General features: G+C 33.2%; 1 protein-coding gene across 3 annotated transcripts in view; it reads left to right on the plus strand.

The window, feature by feature from the left end:
* Positions 1–19,460, plus strand: part of LOC106673358 (synaptotagmin-15-like) — a 118,545-nt gene that overhangs the window by 76,212 nt on the left and 22,873 nt on the right. For all 3 annotated transcript variants that reach the window (XM_014405448.2, XM_014405449.2, XM_014405450.2), the window contains 3 exons: positions 525–618; positions 2,114–2,278; positions 13,085–13,192. In XM_014405448.2, coding sequence (XP_014260934.1) covers positions 525–618; positions 2,114–2,278; positions 13,085–13,192 — 367 coding nt within the window. The remainder of the gene's footprint in view (positions 1–524; positions 619–2,113; positions 2,279–13,084; positions 13,193–19,460) is intronic.

The following is a 19,460-nucleotide window of genomic DNA, read 5'->3' on the forward strand; positions in this document are numbered from 1 at the left end:
CCCACGTAACTGACAAGTACACATTCTTAAGCCTTCTCTGCCTCCCACATGTGCCAAATGAGCCTGAGGCCTGTTAGTGAGATAATGACATTTAATAATAATGAAATACTTTCGCCTAGAAAGCAGAGTTCTGGCTGAGATGTGGGCCCTGTGATATTATTCAAAGTTTTCCTAATTTAACGTGAGCACTTAAGACACGTTCTTGAGGGTGAATAGGCCTTAAACTGCTTGCATAATGGGTCTCCATGGAACTTAATTTCTCTTTGTTGCTTGCTACAATTTATTTTTCTATTTTATAATAAGATTATGTAATAGTCGCAACCTAATGTTTTTATAATCAGACATCTTCCGGAGGAATTTTTTATAAATACTATTATAAGGTCTGTTTCAGTTTCGTTATCAAAATAATGGAACTGAATCTTAAAAAGACTTGTTTTTAAAAATCCTCTCTTTGCGATTATTTCAGCATAAAAAAATAGTTTTATGTGAATTATTGTAACGATTTTTTAAAATTGTGTTTTTAGGCTTCATCTTGTCCCGAACGAGAGAAGGGTCCAGCAGTCGAGACAGAAGAAGAAAACTTGCAATCCTTTCTTCGACGAGACTTTCGTCTTCCAGGTCAGACCCAATTTAAATATATTACCTAACTCAATGACAACTTTGACCTTTTTTACAAGTTGCCGACGATACAAATAGACCGTCTTCTCTTTGACTATGCGTCAATTCTTGCCATATTCAATCAAGAAACTTGTAAAGGACAATAGATCAAATTTGTCAAAACGTCAATTTTACACGTTCCCAAAGTGGAACGAAAGTCAGATCGGCGGCGGCTTTGTTCTCAAAACACGTGTTTCCCTTTTGCAAAATATTTAATCGAACAGCTCCTGCGGAAAGATAAGGAAGTTTTTTTACAAACGCCACGACACCTTCCGACCCTGATAGCATTTACAATATTTTTAAACGCTCTTTCTCTCATAAAATGTTTTCCAACATAATTTATATATTTATTTAATTTTATTTAAAAATGGTATATTTAGCAGGTTTATTGTTAAGACAGAACATGAAAAAATTTAGTAGAAATTTATCTTTTTTACCCCCTGGTCACTTTTTCAATTTTTTGTTTGATCTTTTTTAAACCTAATTATTTGCAATATCTCCACACTGCAATTAAAAGTAATTAAGTAAAACTTAAAAGATAGGTGGAAAACATTCTTATAGGTTTGTTTAATTAAATGCTTTCTTACACCTCGAAACTCAATCTATCTATCTTAAATTAACATTAAACTTTTTTTTAGTTAAGATTTTTTGACTGTAAAATAAACATTTTATACCAACAAATGTAAATTTTGGTATCCCATTTTCTGTATCGATTTCCAAATAAATAAAACCTTATTTACGACCGTCTATTTTTCTACTTGAGCCGATTACGTCTGGTTTGTTTTATACCTGTTTGTTTCGGGTCCAAGGACGGCACTGTATTCATCAAGTTTTTTTATTTCCCGTCGGGCAATCTATTGTAAAGGGAAAGAAAGTTTTCCAATTGCCTGAATGTAATTTGTAAAATTCGATTTGATTTGACACGAGTAAGCATAACGTACGTCCATTTTGGTTATGCATTTGCAGCAACACAGTTGTAGAGTTAAGCTAATGTTTTTAAAAAGTTGTAAAAAAATCAACGATCAAGTCGACAAGGTGAAACTAACTTTAAACTAGTTTCGACAGGAGACGGAGAACGTCTATTAATTGCTAACACGTGGCTTGATTTTCTTAGTTTTCGATCGAACGTAAACAATTTTGTAAGCAATTTCATGTAAACGCACAAAGGTTCTTAGAATAATTAAAATTTTCAAATAAAGTAGACAAAAGTACAATAATTAACCATATTAACTTATTAGTTAAAGTGAAATTATAAAAAAAAATGGAAAGAGATCTTTTAAAAATAAAACGTTTAAGAAAAGGACATCATTACAAATTAATATCAATTAATAATTATTAAAATAATTATTAATAATAATATATTATANTTAATAAATAATATTAATAAGGAATAACGTAATTTTATTATTACCCTTACGCAATTCTTGAGAAAAACACTGACCTCTTTATATGACAGGTGTCCGAAAAAGAGTTGGCGGACCACTCACTGAGGATGACGGTGGTTGACAGCGGACGTAACAAGCGGTCAGGGACGATCGGTCACATCACATTCCCCCTGCGACACCTCGCCACGGAGCATCCCAACGACCAGCTCGAACTGCTCAAAATGGATTTGGAGAAGGTCAGTGTTGTCCAATTGGACGTTGGCAGTGTCACGTGTTTTAATAATTATTTTCATTAGGGGCTGATTGACAGCTTTACGCGCCCTGTGAAAATGTACTATGTACATTCTAGTTTCGTATTTGACAACAAAATGATTTGAAAAATTGATGAAACACGGCTCAATTTTGATGTATGATGCTTAAAAAAACGTATTTTTCTGAAACAGAAATGTCTATCAAAATTAAAATCCATTGGGTAAAAGTACGAGAAAGAAAAAAGTAAATGTATTTATTTGAATTATTTATGATTTATTATATACGCCTTATCATTTTTCTTTGCTGACCTCTAACAAAAAAACGAAAAAAGTTTAAGAAGGAAAAACCAGGTGGACGTTGGGAAAAAATTTCGCTACCCACTTTGAAGTTATCTACCGGAACAATATGATCTTTTATTTTTCATAAAGTTACATGATGTTTTGTTTTTTAATTGCCTATTACGTCAGTAGGCATGGATCGCCGTTTCAGTACTTCAGTTTTATAAGAGTTTAAATGTATGTTGTATGTGTTATGTTTTATGCGTTTTATGTTTATTCTGTGAGGCGTTTATGCGTATCACTTCGCCTTATCATTCTTCTACTGAATGTCCAAAGCCGGTTGGGTAGGGCTTTCGCAGCTGGCGGTGCTTCCGAGGGAAGGAAGAAACGTGAAAATCTTCATGTGTTATGAGTTTATGGTGTTTCTTGTTCTTTTCATAGTCTTTTGACAGCCTGAGGTAACTTCGAGAGGTTGGCAAGTAGAGAAAACCGGAGACAAAATATGACAGACAAAGATGAGGGAAAAACAAACGAATTTTTGTTTAAGCACGGAAGGCCAGCAATGACCACCACTTGATGTTTGTCGGCCCATAAATAGTACATACATACGTATAATTCTACTAGAAACTTGGATATTGCATTGTAACTTAGATTAAGTCCAAATGTGCGGTGTTTAGTGACCGTTAGTTTACGATTATTTGGAGATCGTGAGGTGCGGGCTGGTGGGGCGTAGGTTTTAGAAAAACATTTTCTTCATGATGCAAACGTTTCGATCTTTATTGAGATCATCTTCAGAGCCTGGGATTTATAAACATTGTTTATATTTTACAAATACATGTAGGATGGAAAAAAATGAATTTATACAATGCTAGAAATTTAGATTCAATCAAAGTATTTGTACTCACTGAAAGTGTTTGTTGTAGGTGTAGAAAAGTTTTTGAAAGCTATAAAACAATCCACACACTTTTTCCAAAATTAAAAATCCCACCCCAGTAAGTAATAAATCTGACGTAATTTACAAAATCAATTGTTTAAACGGTCCGGCAACTTGCATCGGTATTACATCCCAATATCTGGATAAGAGAGTAACGCAACATTTCTATGATTGCAAAAAACCCAAACAAAACCCTACACCACTCGCTACCCATCATTTTGAACACAAACACAATTTCGACTTCAACAATCCAAAAATATTACGCACACAAAACAAACATAAACGTAACCTTTTAGAAATGGTTTACATCAACAGAGATAAACGCAGCATCAATTACAGAACAGACACATGTAAACTCAGTCGCAGCTACGCTAATATCATCAATCAAATTAAAAATCGATAACATACACATATCATCATCACATCACACAAAATATATAATTCTATGATATCACCAGACTGCATCTCACGATCTCCAAATAATCATTAAGTACAAATTTTATTTTATTTTTATTAACTGGAAATGTATTAGTCTTTAATTGTAGGTGCGATTTTCTCAGTGGAACAATTTTTTTTTTCAGAAAAACAGTGTGGTGAAAATAAATCTATTCCAATTCACTAATGTATTCCGCCATTCAATTTGCTAGTTGGGTCGACTTGGGGAAACTTTATTTGATGGAACTGACCGTTCTTTTCTCAGAAACAGTTCGACATAAACGATTAGCACTTTCGATAATTGATTTATTAGATACGCCTTATCATTCCTCTCCACTCAACCTTAATAAACGGTTTGCTATCCTATCGTATAATCCTTCATGGAAAAGGTTCTGATTAAAATTCCAACGTATCTGCTATTGTTTTTACCTGTTCGACTAGTTTTTTGCATTTTCTTTGTTATTTATGACTACGATTTAACTATTAATTAAATATTTTCTTATGTTGATGAGTTGTTTGAGTCACTTGTAAGCTTCCCAGTGACAACACTCCTTCACACTGAAACCTACTCAATTAATTATACACAATTTTTTGGAAATGAAAAATTTGTGTCGCAGGTAAAATCAGTTCGAAGTCACGGTAGCTCGAGTGGTAGAGCAGCGGCGTATTTAGCCGAAAGTCGTGGGTTCGAATCCCGCCTTGACACAAATTTTTCATTGCTGCTCCGGGCCACTTTCGCTTCACTTGAGGACAGACACTCTTAAGCAAGATAAAATTTATAAACTTTTATTCAGGTTTATTTTATTTTCAACTTTGTGAACCATACGTCCAATAATGAAATTGGAATTTCACCCAGTATGGTAATTGTACTTGAGCATGCAGCAAGTATCTGATTCCGTTCCGATTTTGTAGGTAACAGGACTGTTTTATTGTATATAGTACTTGGCAGATATCTCTTCTTGTGCTTCTTAGTGTTTATTGAAAATAATGAGTACGAATATGTGAGAGAGGTTGGATGGGGGAATATTGAGTACCCTCAATTATTTTAGTTACAAAATGAGGGTGACGGAGAAATATCAAGTACGCAATCAGCCTGATTGAATGGCATGTCAATAGGAATGCATTTAAGTGTGAGTGAGAGTGCGAATGGATTTAGGAATTGTTTGCTTTGGATCTGAAATAACTGTTGATAGCCCTTGAACCCAACCTCGGCGTCTGGGTGGATAAGACCGAGGTCTGACTAGGAAGCCCATACCGGGGGTGGGTTTCTCACCCTCTCTGGGTGGGTCTTCTTGAGGCAAATTACACAAAAGCTAGAATTGCCGGCGAACTACGAAAAGTGATAGGCTCAACGCTCTCTGTTAAGAAATAAACGTTTTTCATAAGAATTTTGGCCTATTATCTTTGTCCGCTTTTTCTTGCTGTGTGTCTTTTTATTTTTATAGACCAAGAAATAACAATTTATTTGTCCAATTCTATTAATATTATCCTTATAGTGTCCAGTCCTGTTAGAATGTTAAGTTATTTATTCCATTCTAAGTCCCATATATCAAATTAAGCCATATTTGCTTTGTAGAAATGATAAATGATGGAGTGAGTGTGGTGTTCAATTCTTTTTAAAAGGATAGTTCCTACTCACAGTAAGTTGTTTTGCAACGATCCGGATTTCGAGCCTTTTAGCTCATCATCAGATTGTAGAAGTCCTTCAACCTGATGATGAGCTAAAAGGCTCGAAATCCGGATCGTTGCAAAAAAACTTACTGTGAGTAGGAACTATCCTTTTAAAAAGTATTTGCTTTCTGGTCATGGTTAGGGATGGTTAGTTGATTATGGTCATAATTGACCATATTAATTATTCCATTTAATTATCCTTTTTTCTAAGTTTTTGGGTTATGAAAATTAGTGACTAACGGGATTCGAACCCACGACCTTCGACTGAATACGCCACTGTTTTAACCAATAGTCACGATAGCTCATGTGGTTGGATCAGCGGCGTTTTGAGCGGAAGGTCGTGGGTTCGAATCCCACTCGTGACACTAAATTTTCACCTCAACCAACAACCTTAAATAAATAGAATAATTAATTGGAATATCAAATGTTGTAAATAAACAACCTGTTTGAGTCGAGTTAATAATAGGGCATTCCATTTAACCACGTCAAGCCCTATACCATTTCCGGTAGCGTTTATACACTTTATCCGTGAGTAAGGTTGTAACTTTGCAGCAAAATTCACGGAATTGCCAACTGACAACGGATTTACCAGCTGCGTTCAACAGAATCACAACGGAATGCAAAATAAAAGGGGAAAATTCATTATAAAAAGCGTACGTGGCCGGATTTAAAGCTGACGGCGAGGGGATCAAATAACAAAAGGTGCTTGCCAAGACTAATGACAAATATCCTGAAGCATTGTATTTTTTCTTTTTACAATTAGTGCTCAAAGCGCCCAAGCCGTTTTTTAAACATTTTTAATAAAACAGAGTGTTGTTCTTTCTTTCCAGTCTGTCCCTTGAGTAATAATGCCAAAACCTTCTCGTCTTACTCCACCAGTAATTTGAAAAAACCTAAAGCGCACAGTTTAGCATATATAAAAAAACTCATAGTCACAGCTTATGTTATAAAATAAAATGGCGAAATGATTATTCTAATAATACGCTTTTGGTGGGTTGCTCGGTCAACATTTGCTTGGTTAAATTTTTTTACAGCAAGCAGCAAAGTTGATATAATTTTTTTTACTCTAAAAATCCCTGAATACAAACTTTAGTTCTTCGGGCTCTTGGCAACGTTTCCGCATATGACTAATATTTTGCAATATAGAATCACCATTTATGGAACTTTCGAGAAATATATTCTTTCACATCAGGACTGTAAATGAAAACTTTAATTAATAACTTCATATTAAAAAAAATATTCTAACTTTTTCAGCTATTGTGTAATGATTGCTAAGTAATGTTAACATAAAAGTGTTAATGTCCTGATGTGGGAGATATATTCCTAGAAAACCCAACGAAAGATCTGAGTGCTGTTTTTCTAATTGGCCTTATCCCATATCGTTTTTAATAATATAAAATACTTATTCCTATGAGGATTTAAAAAAAATAAATTTTCACATATCTTTTTACAGTCTTTTAATATCTGGTAGAACCTAAGGTTAAATAAATATTTTTACATAAAACATTGAATCATATGTACTCTAACTCTATACTTGACCCAACCACAGCTGAACCTTGAAATATATTACGCGAACATATTCTCTACGATGAAAGAAGCTTGATGTTAAATATTCCAATTAATTAGTACGGTCAATTATGACTGCTAAACAAATATGGCTTAATGTTAAATTTTAATTTTTAATACCTATAAATTAAAGATAACTCTTTTGTAATTATTTATAAAATTTTTACCAGTCGCTCTCCTTTACTTTGTAAGAATAAAAAGAAGCTGAATGATAGGGATAGCGATGAGTTTATTAAATTTATATTTAGAAGTTTAAAAATGTATAATATTATGGGCTGAAGGTAAAAATGAGTTTTTAACATTTCTCTGATTTGAAATATCAATTTACTCCCATTCGAAAAGTAGTCAATGCTAGGAGGTAGTCACACAAATGGCCCAGAGGTAGTTTTTCTGCCAGAGCTCAACATTTACTAAGTAGTGGGATGAGGTGTTTAGCTTTTAAGCCCTGGCATTTCTTAAGACTGTTTTTTTGCCATATTTATGTCGAATAGTTTTCACGCACTTTTCTTCCTTTAGAGCCGGACCCAAACTTCACCCTTTAATCGATAGGCCGTTTTTTATTAGTGTTTCAGAACGGTTTTCTTGAATAAAAGCATGTGATATCTTGAATAATATAATTTATTTTATGTCATATCCTACTATGTAAAACAACAAGCCTATCGGGAGCGTCGGTGGCCGCTACGGTTTATGCGTTGACACGGTACTCAACACTGTAAGGTAAAGGTCCCGGGTTCGAATCCAGCGGCTCTGCACTCGAACTCGACATCCTTACAATGGGCTTATTTTCAAAAACACCGGCACCCTGAGGGTTGTTATTATCTCTGCTGTTTCGAACCCCCGAAAAAAGGCCTATTTCATTACATTCGTTTCAAACAAAAAAATTGTGCATCCAGCCTTAAAACATATTTATATACAAATAATCCATATTCCAATCCATATACCAATAAAATATATTCAAAGAAAATGTACATATTGACTATAGAAATGTAATAATTAAAAATAAATCACACCAATTAATTAAATAGTGGCAAAGTTGTTTCGATTTCGCAGTAAAAAAAGAATGGTGTTTAAAGGGCCAGCAGTCTTTGCAATTTAAGAAAACAAGGGAAACAGATAATTAATGATTAAATCACAAATGTTCAGAATACGTTCTAATTTGTAAAGCAAATTATGTAATATCTCAATTATTTATTATTATTTTATAATCTAGTATTTTTCTCTTTTAGCCTTTATTAATTTGAATTGTTATACAACCTGCCAATAAAGTACAAGTTTCCCAACAAAAAGTATGAATTTCTTTTTAATTGATTTTATACAGTTTTTCATTTAAAAAAATAATGACGTACGAATAAAAGAATAATTTCAAAAGTTCTTGGTTTGGAATTAATTTTAATTGAACAGAGGAATATCGACTGGGACGCGGACCCAGCGAACGAGATATTTTAAACGAGAAAAACTTGATCAATGGAAAATAACGAAGTTAATTGGCTTTTTAGATCAATTCGTCTGTATTTATGGGCTGACATAATAAAGTTCAAATGTCAGATTAAGTCAAACCACCTAAAACGCCTACGAGAACCTAAGTCAAGATTTTTTTATTGGAATAAATGACTTGAATAAAAATATCTGGGGATTTTCTTCAAGTAATTATTTGGTATAATTACAAAACAATTCTATAAATAATGTTTTAAATATAATAAAAGTAATATTTTTCACCCTAAAAAATGTGTTTATTTTGTCTCAAAAAATGAAGATTGTAATTAAAACTGGTGTAAAATATATTAATTAAAATTATGTTGTTCAGTAAAAAATTTAAATGTTTAGTTAACAGCCAGTGAGTAATGTTTTCTGACAAGAACATCTCTGGGCTGGCTTTAACTGTGCATTACCAAATTGAAATTACTTAAGACAATTAAATTTTGACGACGTAATTTTATAAACCTTGGTATCACTGTTTCTAAGGTAGTTACGCCGAATGTGTCAACTGGTTGGTTGAAATTTGTAAATTTAGCGCTTTTTTCCGTAAATTTAATTAATTCCGTTGAACAATTATCAAACACCTTAATGACCCCATTTCATTTCGTCGGTAGTAATGAATCCTCTCAGGTTTTTAATCACTTTACAAGACGTGGAAGTTTAATTTTCGTTTCGACCCGGACAGACAGCCAAGGACGTCAAAAATGAACCGAAGACGAATGATTTGTTACTTGGTAGAGAAATTAAATTTCACTTTTTGCCACTCTGAACAACAATAAAAATGATAAAAAAAGAGAATTGTCAATAATAAAGAAATGACAATATTTTTTTAACAATACCTTCATCTGTCTCACATTAATAAATTCATTGATCAACTAAGTAAAATAAACTAATTAATTTTATTGTTGATTTATTTTAAATTTTTCAAAATAATAAGAAATAACTGTTCTCCGTAATTGAAAAATATTATTTGTATAAAATTCAGCATAAATAATAAAATAGCAAAAAGTAGATTTATTGATTGATTGCAAAACATTAACAAAGTAAACTCCAAAACAAGATTTTGATCAAAGAACGCAATTAGCTTTTGGTATTCAAGAGGCAATAATTCACGCAAACTTTCTTTAATCTCAGGCCACAGTTATTGTTATGAAACCAACTTCACTTTGAAACGAACAACTACTTTCGATAAATGTATTTAAAATAAAACAGCTTTATTTAACCAGAACAAAGTTTGTGACCAAAAATCGCCTACTGCACCATTTTAACAATATAATGATCATACCAGAGTATGCGATTTGCATGCAAATAATGCTAGAATTTATACAGTATTTCTTGTTGGGAACTATTTTTATACTCGTTTACAGTCTACCCGCTTATACATTTCAATGGTATCTCCTCGGGAATGTAATACTCATAATACTCTCAAAGATTGCTCTACTGATTTGATTTTATCCATTCGAAACCTGGGCCTTTTGTTGTTGCATTTTTATAGATAGGCTGCATTGATAACAATCTAGATATTATCTTTTTAAATAACGTTTTTTTAAGTTAAATTATTTTTTTAAACAATAGGAACATTCGCTGTTTTGTTTAGTAACAATTAGCTGTTGGTTAACAAATTAGTTAATGATTATTCGGAGATCGTGAGATGCGGTCTGGTGGACGTTGGTTTTAGAAATACATTTTCTTTTTCGTGCCAACGTTTCAATCTTTATTGAGATCATCTCCAGGGCCTGTTTTTTTAATCTAACATTTTCTAGCACTGTATAAATTATTTTTTTAACTAAAATTTTCTAGCATTGTATAAATTGTTTTAATCAGAAATTTTCTAGCATTGTATAAATTCATATTTTTGAACCAAAAATTTTCTCGCATTGAATAAATTTTTTTCACATCCTACATGTATTTGTAACATTTAAACTACGTTTATAAATTCCAGGCCCTGAAGATGATCTCAATAATGATCGAAACGTTGGCACGATAAAGAAAATGTTTTTCTAAAACCTACGTCACACCAGACCGCACCTCACGATCTCCAAATAATTAAAAAAAAACTACAAATAATTCAATTTAACAAGCAACTTAATCGATAATAAATAATAGATGAAATATATACGTGAAAACATAGGTAAATAACTACTAATTTGTTTCAGTAAATAATCTCAAACTCATCATTAAAGCTAAAAAATAATACTCACAAAAATAATAATTAAATTGTATCGTAGTATCTAGAATACTAGAGACAATTAAATATTTGTGACATCATCCAACGAGAAACCGAGGGGTATAAGCACATCATATAGTAAATAATAAAATAAATATTAAGATTTATAAAGAAACATATTAGATCATTGACAAATAGATTGTTTAGTTTATGAAACTATTTATTTGTAACACCATATTGCTTTATTAGGATGGAGTGCATTTTTAGCCTGTTAATTTCTACAGAATGCTCACAGTTTAAGACTTTTGAGAAAATGTTGACATTACGCGAGGCTTGTACCAGAAATGATTTGTTGTATATAGCTGTATGGTAATTGGATATTTGTACAAGGTTGACTTTTGAGGATTATTTATAAATCGATGCCATGAATGTAAATCTTGAGTATGGGTAAATAGATTTTTTTAAATTTTAATTTTTTTAAAGCCGTTGTAACTGTGTTTAGTGTGAAACGTTCCTTTATTTTCAACCAATTCAATTTCAAATAATATGGCGTCACATGCTTAAATAGTTTTAAATTTAATATGAAGCGGACACAGACATTTAAACATTTTTTTAATCTATTGATATTTTCCTGGTTCATGTCGATGGTAGAAGACAATACTCGATGTGATGTAAAATGAGGAATTGAGCCATTTATTTTTTAATAGTTAAGCCTGGCTTTATTGTCCTTGTTCTTAGTTGATGCAGGCTTCGATAAATGTTTTGACATACATTTGATTCTTGTCTTTTCCAACTTAATGTTTTATCGATAGTGATGCCTAGATCTTGGAGAAAGAGAGGGAGAGAGAGAGAGAAAGAGAGAGAGAGAGAGAGAGAGAGAGAGAGAGTGAGAGAAGAAGAAGGAGAGTATTGTATGTTATTATTAATAGTTAAAAACACTTGTCTTTATTTATATAGTATGGTATTTTTTCTTGAAATCTCCACTACAAATAAAATATCAATGAAGAGATAGGATAACTAAGTTCATCCTTTATTTCAATAGCTTTATTGATGTCAAAGTTATAAATAGCGCGGATCCCTTCACTGACTGTGCTGGGTCGGATGAATCAAAAATCTATAATCTATCTAGCCGCTGACGTACTCTTCACCCTCCATTTTGTTAATGGAATAAGAAAAGTTATGGTTATGGAAAAACCGTAAGTGTTAAATAGCGTATAAATCAGCTTAGAAAATCGTACACGACCCAAGATGTATGAGCTTGATATGACCTCGTCATGAAATAGCGTTTGCAGATGTGGAAACAGGCGATGTCAAGGCCGTTAATTCACCCGGTAGCATGATTTTCGTCGTAAATACCTGTTTTTTGGTACTCTTAACAAAGAGAGCTAATTTGCAAGTCCGTTTATGCTTGATTTATTCTTTTACTTAATAGTTGATAATTATTTACCTTTATGAATTTAAAAAAAAGTTAATTTAAGGAATTTTTGTAACAAAAACAACATAGAAAGCATATATAAGTGGTCTCTTAAGTGACCGTTAATCGATAATTCTTCAGAATTCGTGAGATGCGGTCTGGTGTGATGTAGGTTTCAGAAAAACATTTTCTTTATCGTGGCAACGTTTCGATCTTTATTGAGATCATCTTCAGGGCCTGGGATTTACAAACATTGTTTACATTTAACAAATACATTTAGGATGTGGAAAAATGAATTCATACAATGCAAAATATATTTTTTATATTCAATCAAAGTGTTTAGTAGAAAAGTAGAGTGAGTAGAAATACTTTGATTGAATATAAAAAATATATTTTGCATTGTATAAATTCACTTTTCCACATCCTAAATGTATTTGTTAAATGTAAACAATGCTTGTAAATCCCAGGCCTGAAGATGATTTCAATAAAGATCGAAACGTTGGCACGATAAAGAAAATGTTTTTCTGAAACCTACATCACACCAGACCGCATCTCACGAATTCTGAATAATTTTGATATATTGTAGAATAGCATTTTGTTTAAAAAAAACTAATGGGTGAAGCTACCCCTGTAGTTATCATAATAGATATCACGTTTTCCTAAATGTTAGGCAACAGTTTAATCAATATTGATCACATGGAATCAACGTACTTCGTAATAGTTCTAACCGATGTGACATCGGATCGAAGATATTCCGTAAAAAGTTTACGTTTATTACCAAGCAGAAAATGCTAATCTCTTTACTTTCTAAATTTTTTGTGCAAATTTTAATTAAATTTTTTTTTCCAGGAGACAGATGGTCCCTGTTCAGATCTCGGAGAGCTCCTGATTTCACTGTTTTATAACGAAAACCTTCATAGACTCACAGTTTCAGTGATTGCTGCAAGAAATATTAAAGTAAGTCGATATTATTAAAACGTTCGATTTTTTTTATTGATACATATGCGAAAAAACAGCGAATCGGAGGACAAGGACCTTCTCGAGAAGAGCAATTTCGTGTTGTTTGCGACTGGAGGGGTTTTATGTGCGGTTAGGTTTGGGTTTATTTCGGTGTTCATTAACCCGCCGAAATGAGACCGTGAATTAAAGGTCGATTCGGGGTGAAAAGGTCAATTTTAACGAGCAATAACTGCTTTTTTATGCATTGATCATCTCATTTGTGATGAAAATGCCGTAATTGATTCCGCTTTCATACTGCTTCCCATTTCTGCTGGTTGAAAATTACCACTTTCGTCATGATGTTTACATAGAATTGTGAACTTTAGGTTTATGATTAGAGGTTAGAACGTAAATATTTTCACCAGTCTAAGAGAATAAGACTTGTACAAGGATTAAAATGGTTAGTACCACTTTCTGCCCCCGATTTTCTGATTTGTTTCCTACGAGAAAAAGTATGTCCTTAAGCAAAACGAAATTATGTTTAAACTGTTTATGTTTTTGTGATTTTACACTACCGCGTCTTTTGTGATATATTGCATCTCTCTTTTGGTAATTTTATAGTACAACGGTGATTTTCCAACATCCAGAGGCAGTACTACTTCCGCAGTAATAACTCGCGAAAAGAATTCTTCCTTTGAGAATTGTTACTCTTTAGTCTGTTTTCAAGTGGAGCGAGGATTTCTCAGCCACCTTTGAACAATCTGCATGCTCCGTCAATTTCAATCTAGCGAAAGAGCATAGGTTCCTCTAATCCGGAGTTTTCCTAGTTCCTCTGAATAAAATAAATGACATATAAAAATACAAAGAACTTAATTACAATTAATTAGAATACAAAATACATACAAAGCAACGGTAATGGAATTATAAATACAGGCCAAAATAGAAACATCGAAAAAATGCCAATAGTGGTGCAACTGTAAATAAAGAAACAAATGGTGAATTAGGGTTGAAATCAGTCAGGTGTGAGATATTTATTAATTGCCCAGTTTTTTTAGGCCTATATTGACCTTTCTCCGGGCATTATATAGAGCTACCAATTATTTAGATGACCCACGAACTAATTTCTTAATTGATACAACACTACACGTCCTAAATTTACAATTAACTGGTCAAAAACATCGACTTAATAGAAATATTAACGCTCAAAAACACTTATACTGGCGCAAATACAATAGAGACACAATGATTACCTCACAAAATACACATACTGGCACAAATACAAATACATATTTTATCACACAAAAATACATACACTGGTGCAAATATAATTAATAGCTCACAAGATACAAATAGTGTGAAAATCCAAATACAGATACATTATTACCTCACAAAATCTAGATACTGGCGCAAATACGATACAGATAAAATTATTACATCACATATAGCTTAAATTATTAGATCACAAAATACAGATATAATTATTAACTCAGGGGCGTCGGTGGCCGCAACGGTTTAGGCGTTGACACGGCGATCATCACTGTAAGGTAAAGGTCCCGGGTTCGAATCCAGCGGCCCTGCATTCGAACCCGACATACTTACAAATGGGCTTTTTTTCAAAAACACCGGCACCCCGAGAGTTGACATAACCTCTGCTGTTGCGCACCCTCGTAAAATAAAAATTTAAAAAAAATTATTAACTCACAAAATCCATGTTGTGGCCAAAATATAATTATTAACTCACAAAATCCATGTACTGGCCCAAATATAATTAATAACTCACAAATTCCATGCTCTGGCCAAAAATAATTATTAACTCACACAATCCATGTACTGGCCAAAATGTAATTATTAATTCACAAAATCCATGTACCTGCCCAAAAATAATTATTAACTCACAAATTCCATGCACTGGCCAAAATATAATTATTAACTCACAAAATCACGTACTGGCCCAAAAAAAATTATTAACTCACAAAATCCATGTACTGGGCCAAAAATAATTATTAACTCACAAATTCCATGCACTGGCCAAAATGTAATTATTAAATCACAAAATCCATGCACAGGTCAAAAATTAATTATTAACTCACAAACTCCATGCACTGTCCAAAATATAATTAATAACTCACAAATTCCATGCTCTGGCCAAAAATAATTATTAACTCACAAAATCCATGTACTGGCCAAAATGTAATTATTAATTCACAAAATCCATGTACCTGCCCAAAAATAATTATTAACTCACAAATTCCATGCACTGGCCAAAATATAATTATTAACTCACAAAATCACGTACTGGCCCAAAAAAAATTATTAACTCACAAAATCCATGTACTGGGCCAAAAATAATTATTAACTCACAAATTCCATGCACTGGCCAAAATGTAATTATTAAATCACAAAATCCATGCACATGTCAAAAATTAATTATTAACTCACAAACTCCATGCACTGTCCAAATATAATTATTAATTCACAAAATCCATGTAGTGGCCCAAAAATAATTATTAACCCACAAAATCACGTACTGGCCCAAAAAATTAACTCACAAAATCCATGTACTGGCCAAAATATAATTATTAACTCACAAAATCCATACAATTATTAATTTTCAAAAAAAAAATATTCTGGCGCAAATACATATGCTGATAATCATACAAACATGAGACAAAAATGCCGTGGCAAGTGCGAATACAATAAAACAAATACATGAAATACAGGAAGATTTCAATATGCAGAAGTGCAAACGCAAAGACAAATTTACACGAACCCTGAAATAATGACACAGTAGAATGTCGACACAGATGAAATGTATATTGTAAATATGAATTAAGTTACTAACAAAATATGCACACGAACAGGTACAAGAATAAACTTAACATGACAATACGAATATAAATACAGATATGAAATATAAATAAAAACAGTAAGTACAAATACAAAATACGAGTACTGACTAAAAATAAGCCATGGAAGGTTGATACACGGCAAAAGCCCGCGTATATGACCGGCTGTTTGAAAAATGTTGCTCCATGTGCCACATAATTAATGGCCACCGGGGTGATCAACTGAAATAATTTATTATATATCGCTACATTATTTAAACATGGCGAATAAATAACGTTTTTCTTAAAATTTAACTAGCTATACATCAAATATTTACTTATTATAGTTTGTTTTTATAGGTTAATTTCCATTGCTATGGCTTATTGACTATGCAAGTTGAAATCAATGGATACTGTTTACTTTTATATCAGCGTATAGTTTTGTTTTCATCATTATCATCCATCAATCATCCGTATTTAATAAATTTATATTTGATTTAGAATAAATTTTTAATGTTGATGTTAATGTCACCATAGCTCAAGCGGTTGGAGCAGCAGCCTATTGAGCCGAAGATCGTGGGTTCGAATCCCGCTCGTGACTTTTTCATTTCAACCAATACCTTACATAAAAAGAATAATTAATTGAAAGAAGTTATTTGGTCAATCGGACCACGAAATATAATGGGTTGATGTTAATGCTAATTAATTGAAACTGATTTTATTATTTTGCTTTTATATGACAAACGTATATGTGATTTTTTTACATTATATTTTTTACATATTTATTTTAATTCACAAGTTTTCGTGGTCTGCTTGACCACTTAATATCTTTCAATTAATTAAGATTTTTAGTTGAGATAAAAAAGGAAGGAGGTGGAAAAATGGCAAAAAGTTGGGAAAATTCAAAAGGTGGGGTTGAGATGGAAGTTAGTGTCCGAGTGGATCGAAGTCACGATAGCTAAGTGGTAGAGCGGCGGCGTATTGTACCGAAGGTCGTGGGTTCGAATCCCGCTTGTGACACTGACGTTTTTATCTCAACTAAAAACCTTAATTAATTAAAATTTATTTTAATATTTACGGTAAATTTGGAAGTATATTTTAATTTTATATTCATATTACACAATACGCAACCGGAAATGGTTAATGTGAAGACCATTAGGAGGCATAAATAGGTATAATTGCCAAAAGGGTGTTACTGAAGGTAAGAACGGAGTTTTTTTGCGAGCTAAAATGTAGAGGTATATAATTGTAATTTGCCCAATTTTTTCCAACAGAAACGGGTATGTTGGCGATTAAAAGAATTAATTAATAGAGATTTTTCCACGACCCTTTTATTCCGACAAAAACAACAGCCATACACTCATTAATTATTCAACGAATGAGCCTCATTACACCAAATGTGGCATATTCGGCTCGGAAAATGAAATTCTCTCTTTTCCTACCCTATTAGAATTTCAGTTCTTATTGGAGCTGTATTAGCAAACCAAATGAGGTTGGAACATTGTGCTTTGAGATTCCAAATGGGCCGAAACACGCAATCGGGTCCGAGTTTAAAGCCAGACGAGTTCATTAGGTACTTAAATTGAAATTTAATTCAAATTGAAACCCTATCAAATGAATTTGTGGAGATCGCTCTTTATTTTTACATATTTTTTCGCTTTTCATGTCTCACATTGTTTGTTAAGCTTGAATGATGAAAGTAATTAATCAATACATTTATAAAACACATAAACTACAATTGACCTTGTGACAAATCTTAGGAATTTTGCTCATTTGTAATATTTAGCAATAAAAAATACAACACACCAAACATTAGGATGCCTGTGAATATAATCTCTATTTAAAACAGTACATGGCATAAAAGCAAACAAGGAACAAATACAGCCTTTGAGAGTGATTTCTGTAGTTGTGATATGTAGTACATTATTAAATGTATCATTTGTTATTTCTTCTTCTATGACCGAGATGCCTAACCTCTAGTCGCGATCCGGCCTCTTGAAACTAAAAACGCAATAAAAATCACGTCTAAAAGAAGGTGGGCAGCACTAGCAGAGAAGCTCTCATGAACCAGGAACACTGATGATAAGTGGTCCTCGGAGGATATGTCTCTTAGAAGAATGGTCATCTCACACGATTAAAAACAGGTTAAGCGAGGTTGACGCACGGACACTTACTTTTGGGCCAAAGCCCGCGTATATGTCCGGCATGCAGAGAAAGGTTGCTCGATGTACCTACCTAATCAAAGGGTGCAATTCTGTTGTTCCACTAGGATAATTGTGCTTGAACACAGCAGCGAGGATTTGGGTCCAATCCTTTATTTTCGTCCTAGCGTGTGTTGAGAGTGAATGGATTATTAGCATGAATGTGTAGTGTGGATGGGTCGATGGCGGAATATTAAGTACTCATCAAACCTTGTAGATGTAGATGTAAATGTAATACTCGTGGTGTAATATACTGCGCCATTTAAGAGCTATTGTATCCCCTGTTCCCTGCCTAAAGCATATCGGTGAGTCCTATCCCATCAAGGAGCTTGATTAGCAGACCCGGTTTTTAATGGTTGAATCTCTTCTATGGTCACATTGTACGTCACAAAGCACTTCCTCTTGCGGGCAAAGTTTGTTAGTAGGTGTCTCCTCTGCCTCTTTGCAGAATCTGCATATGCCGTCTTGGATTATTCCAATCTCCTTTAAGTGTCCATTTAGCTTGCAGTGTCCTGTTTTGTTCCTGCTTCCTTTGACACATTCTGTAATTTCTTTTCTTCCAAAATTTGTTAAGAGATTCTTGGATTGCCTGTGTCCGATAAGTGAATTCCGTTGTTCCTTCATTTTCTTTTTGTCCTTCTGTCTGAGATACTCATTGATAGAGTGGGTTCCTTTGCCACAGAACAGTACGGTCCTATCAGCGGTGTAGCAGCTCCTTTCATTGCAAGGGTGTCCGCTTTCTCGTTGCCTTCTACTCCCATGTGTCCTGGGAGAGGCTGACTTTGTTCTGCGTACCTAATATGTTTAACTAGGTTTCGCAGTTCAACACCATCCTTGAACTAATGATATTTGAGCTTAGTGCTTTGATGGCTGCTTGGCTATCTGACATGATAGCTATGTTCTTGTTTTTGTACCCTTTATTCAGGTTGAGTTGGGTAAATATATGTATGCGTGAATCTCTGCGTGGAAGATACTGGTGTATTTTCCCATGGGTTCTCAGCATTGGTTCCAGGACGGAATACTCCTGCCCCTGTATCTTCTTGTGTTTTAGATCCATCTGTGTACCAAAGGATGGTGCCATTCTTAAAAGAGGAGTTTCCCTCTCGTTCCCATTCTTTTTTGGTACCTAGATTTATTTGGAAATTTTGATTAAATTCAAACATCCTGTTCATGCCATCGAACCTTAAATAGGTTAGTTATATAATCGGAATATCGAGTACTACCTGTGAATGATATGCAAGTACAAAAGAATGTATTTAA

This window comes from Cimex lectularius, unplaced genomic scaffold, assembly GCF_000648675.2.
Source record: "Cimex lectularius strain Harlan isolate CLEC.00 unplaced genomic scaffold, Clec_2.1 scaffold106, whole genome shotgun sequence".
In the NCBI taxonomy this organism is placed as follows: domain Eukaryota; kingdom Metazoa; phylum Arthropoda; class Insecta; order Hemiptera; family Cimicidae; genus Cimex; species Cimex lectularius.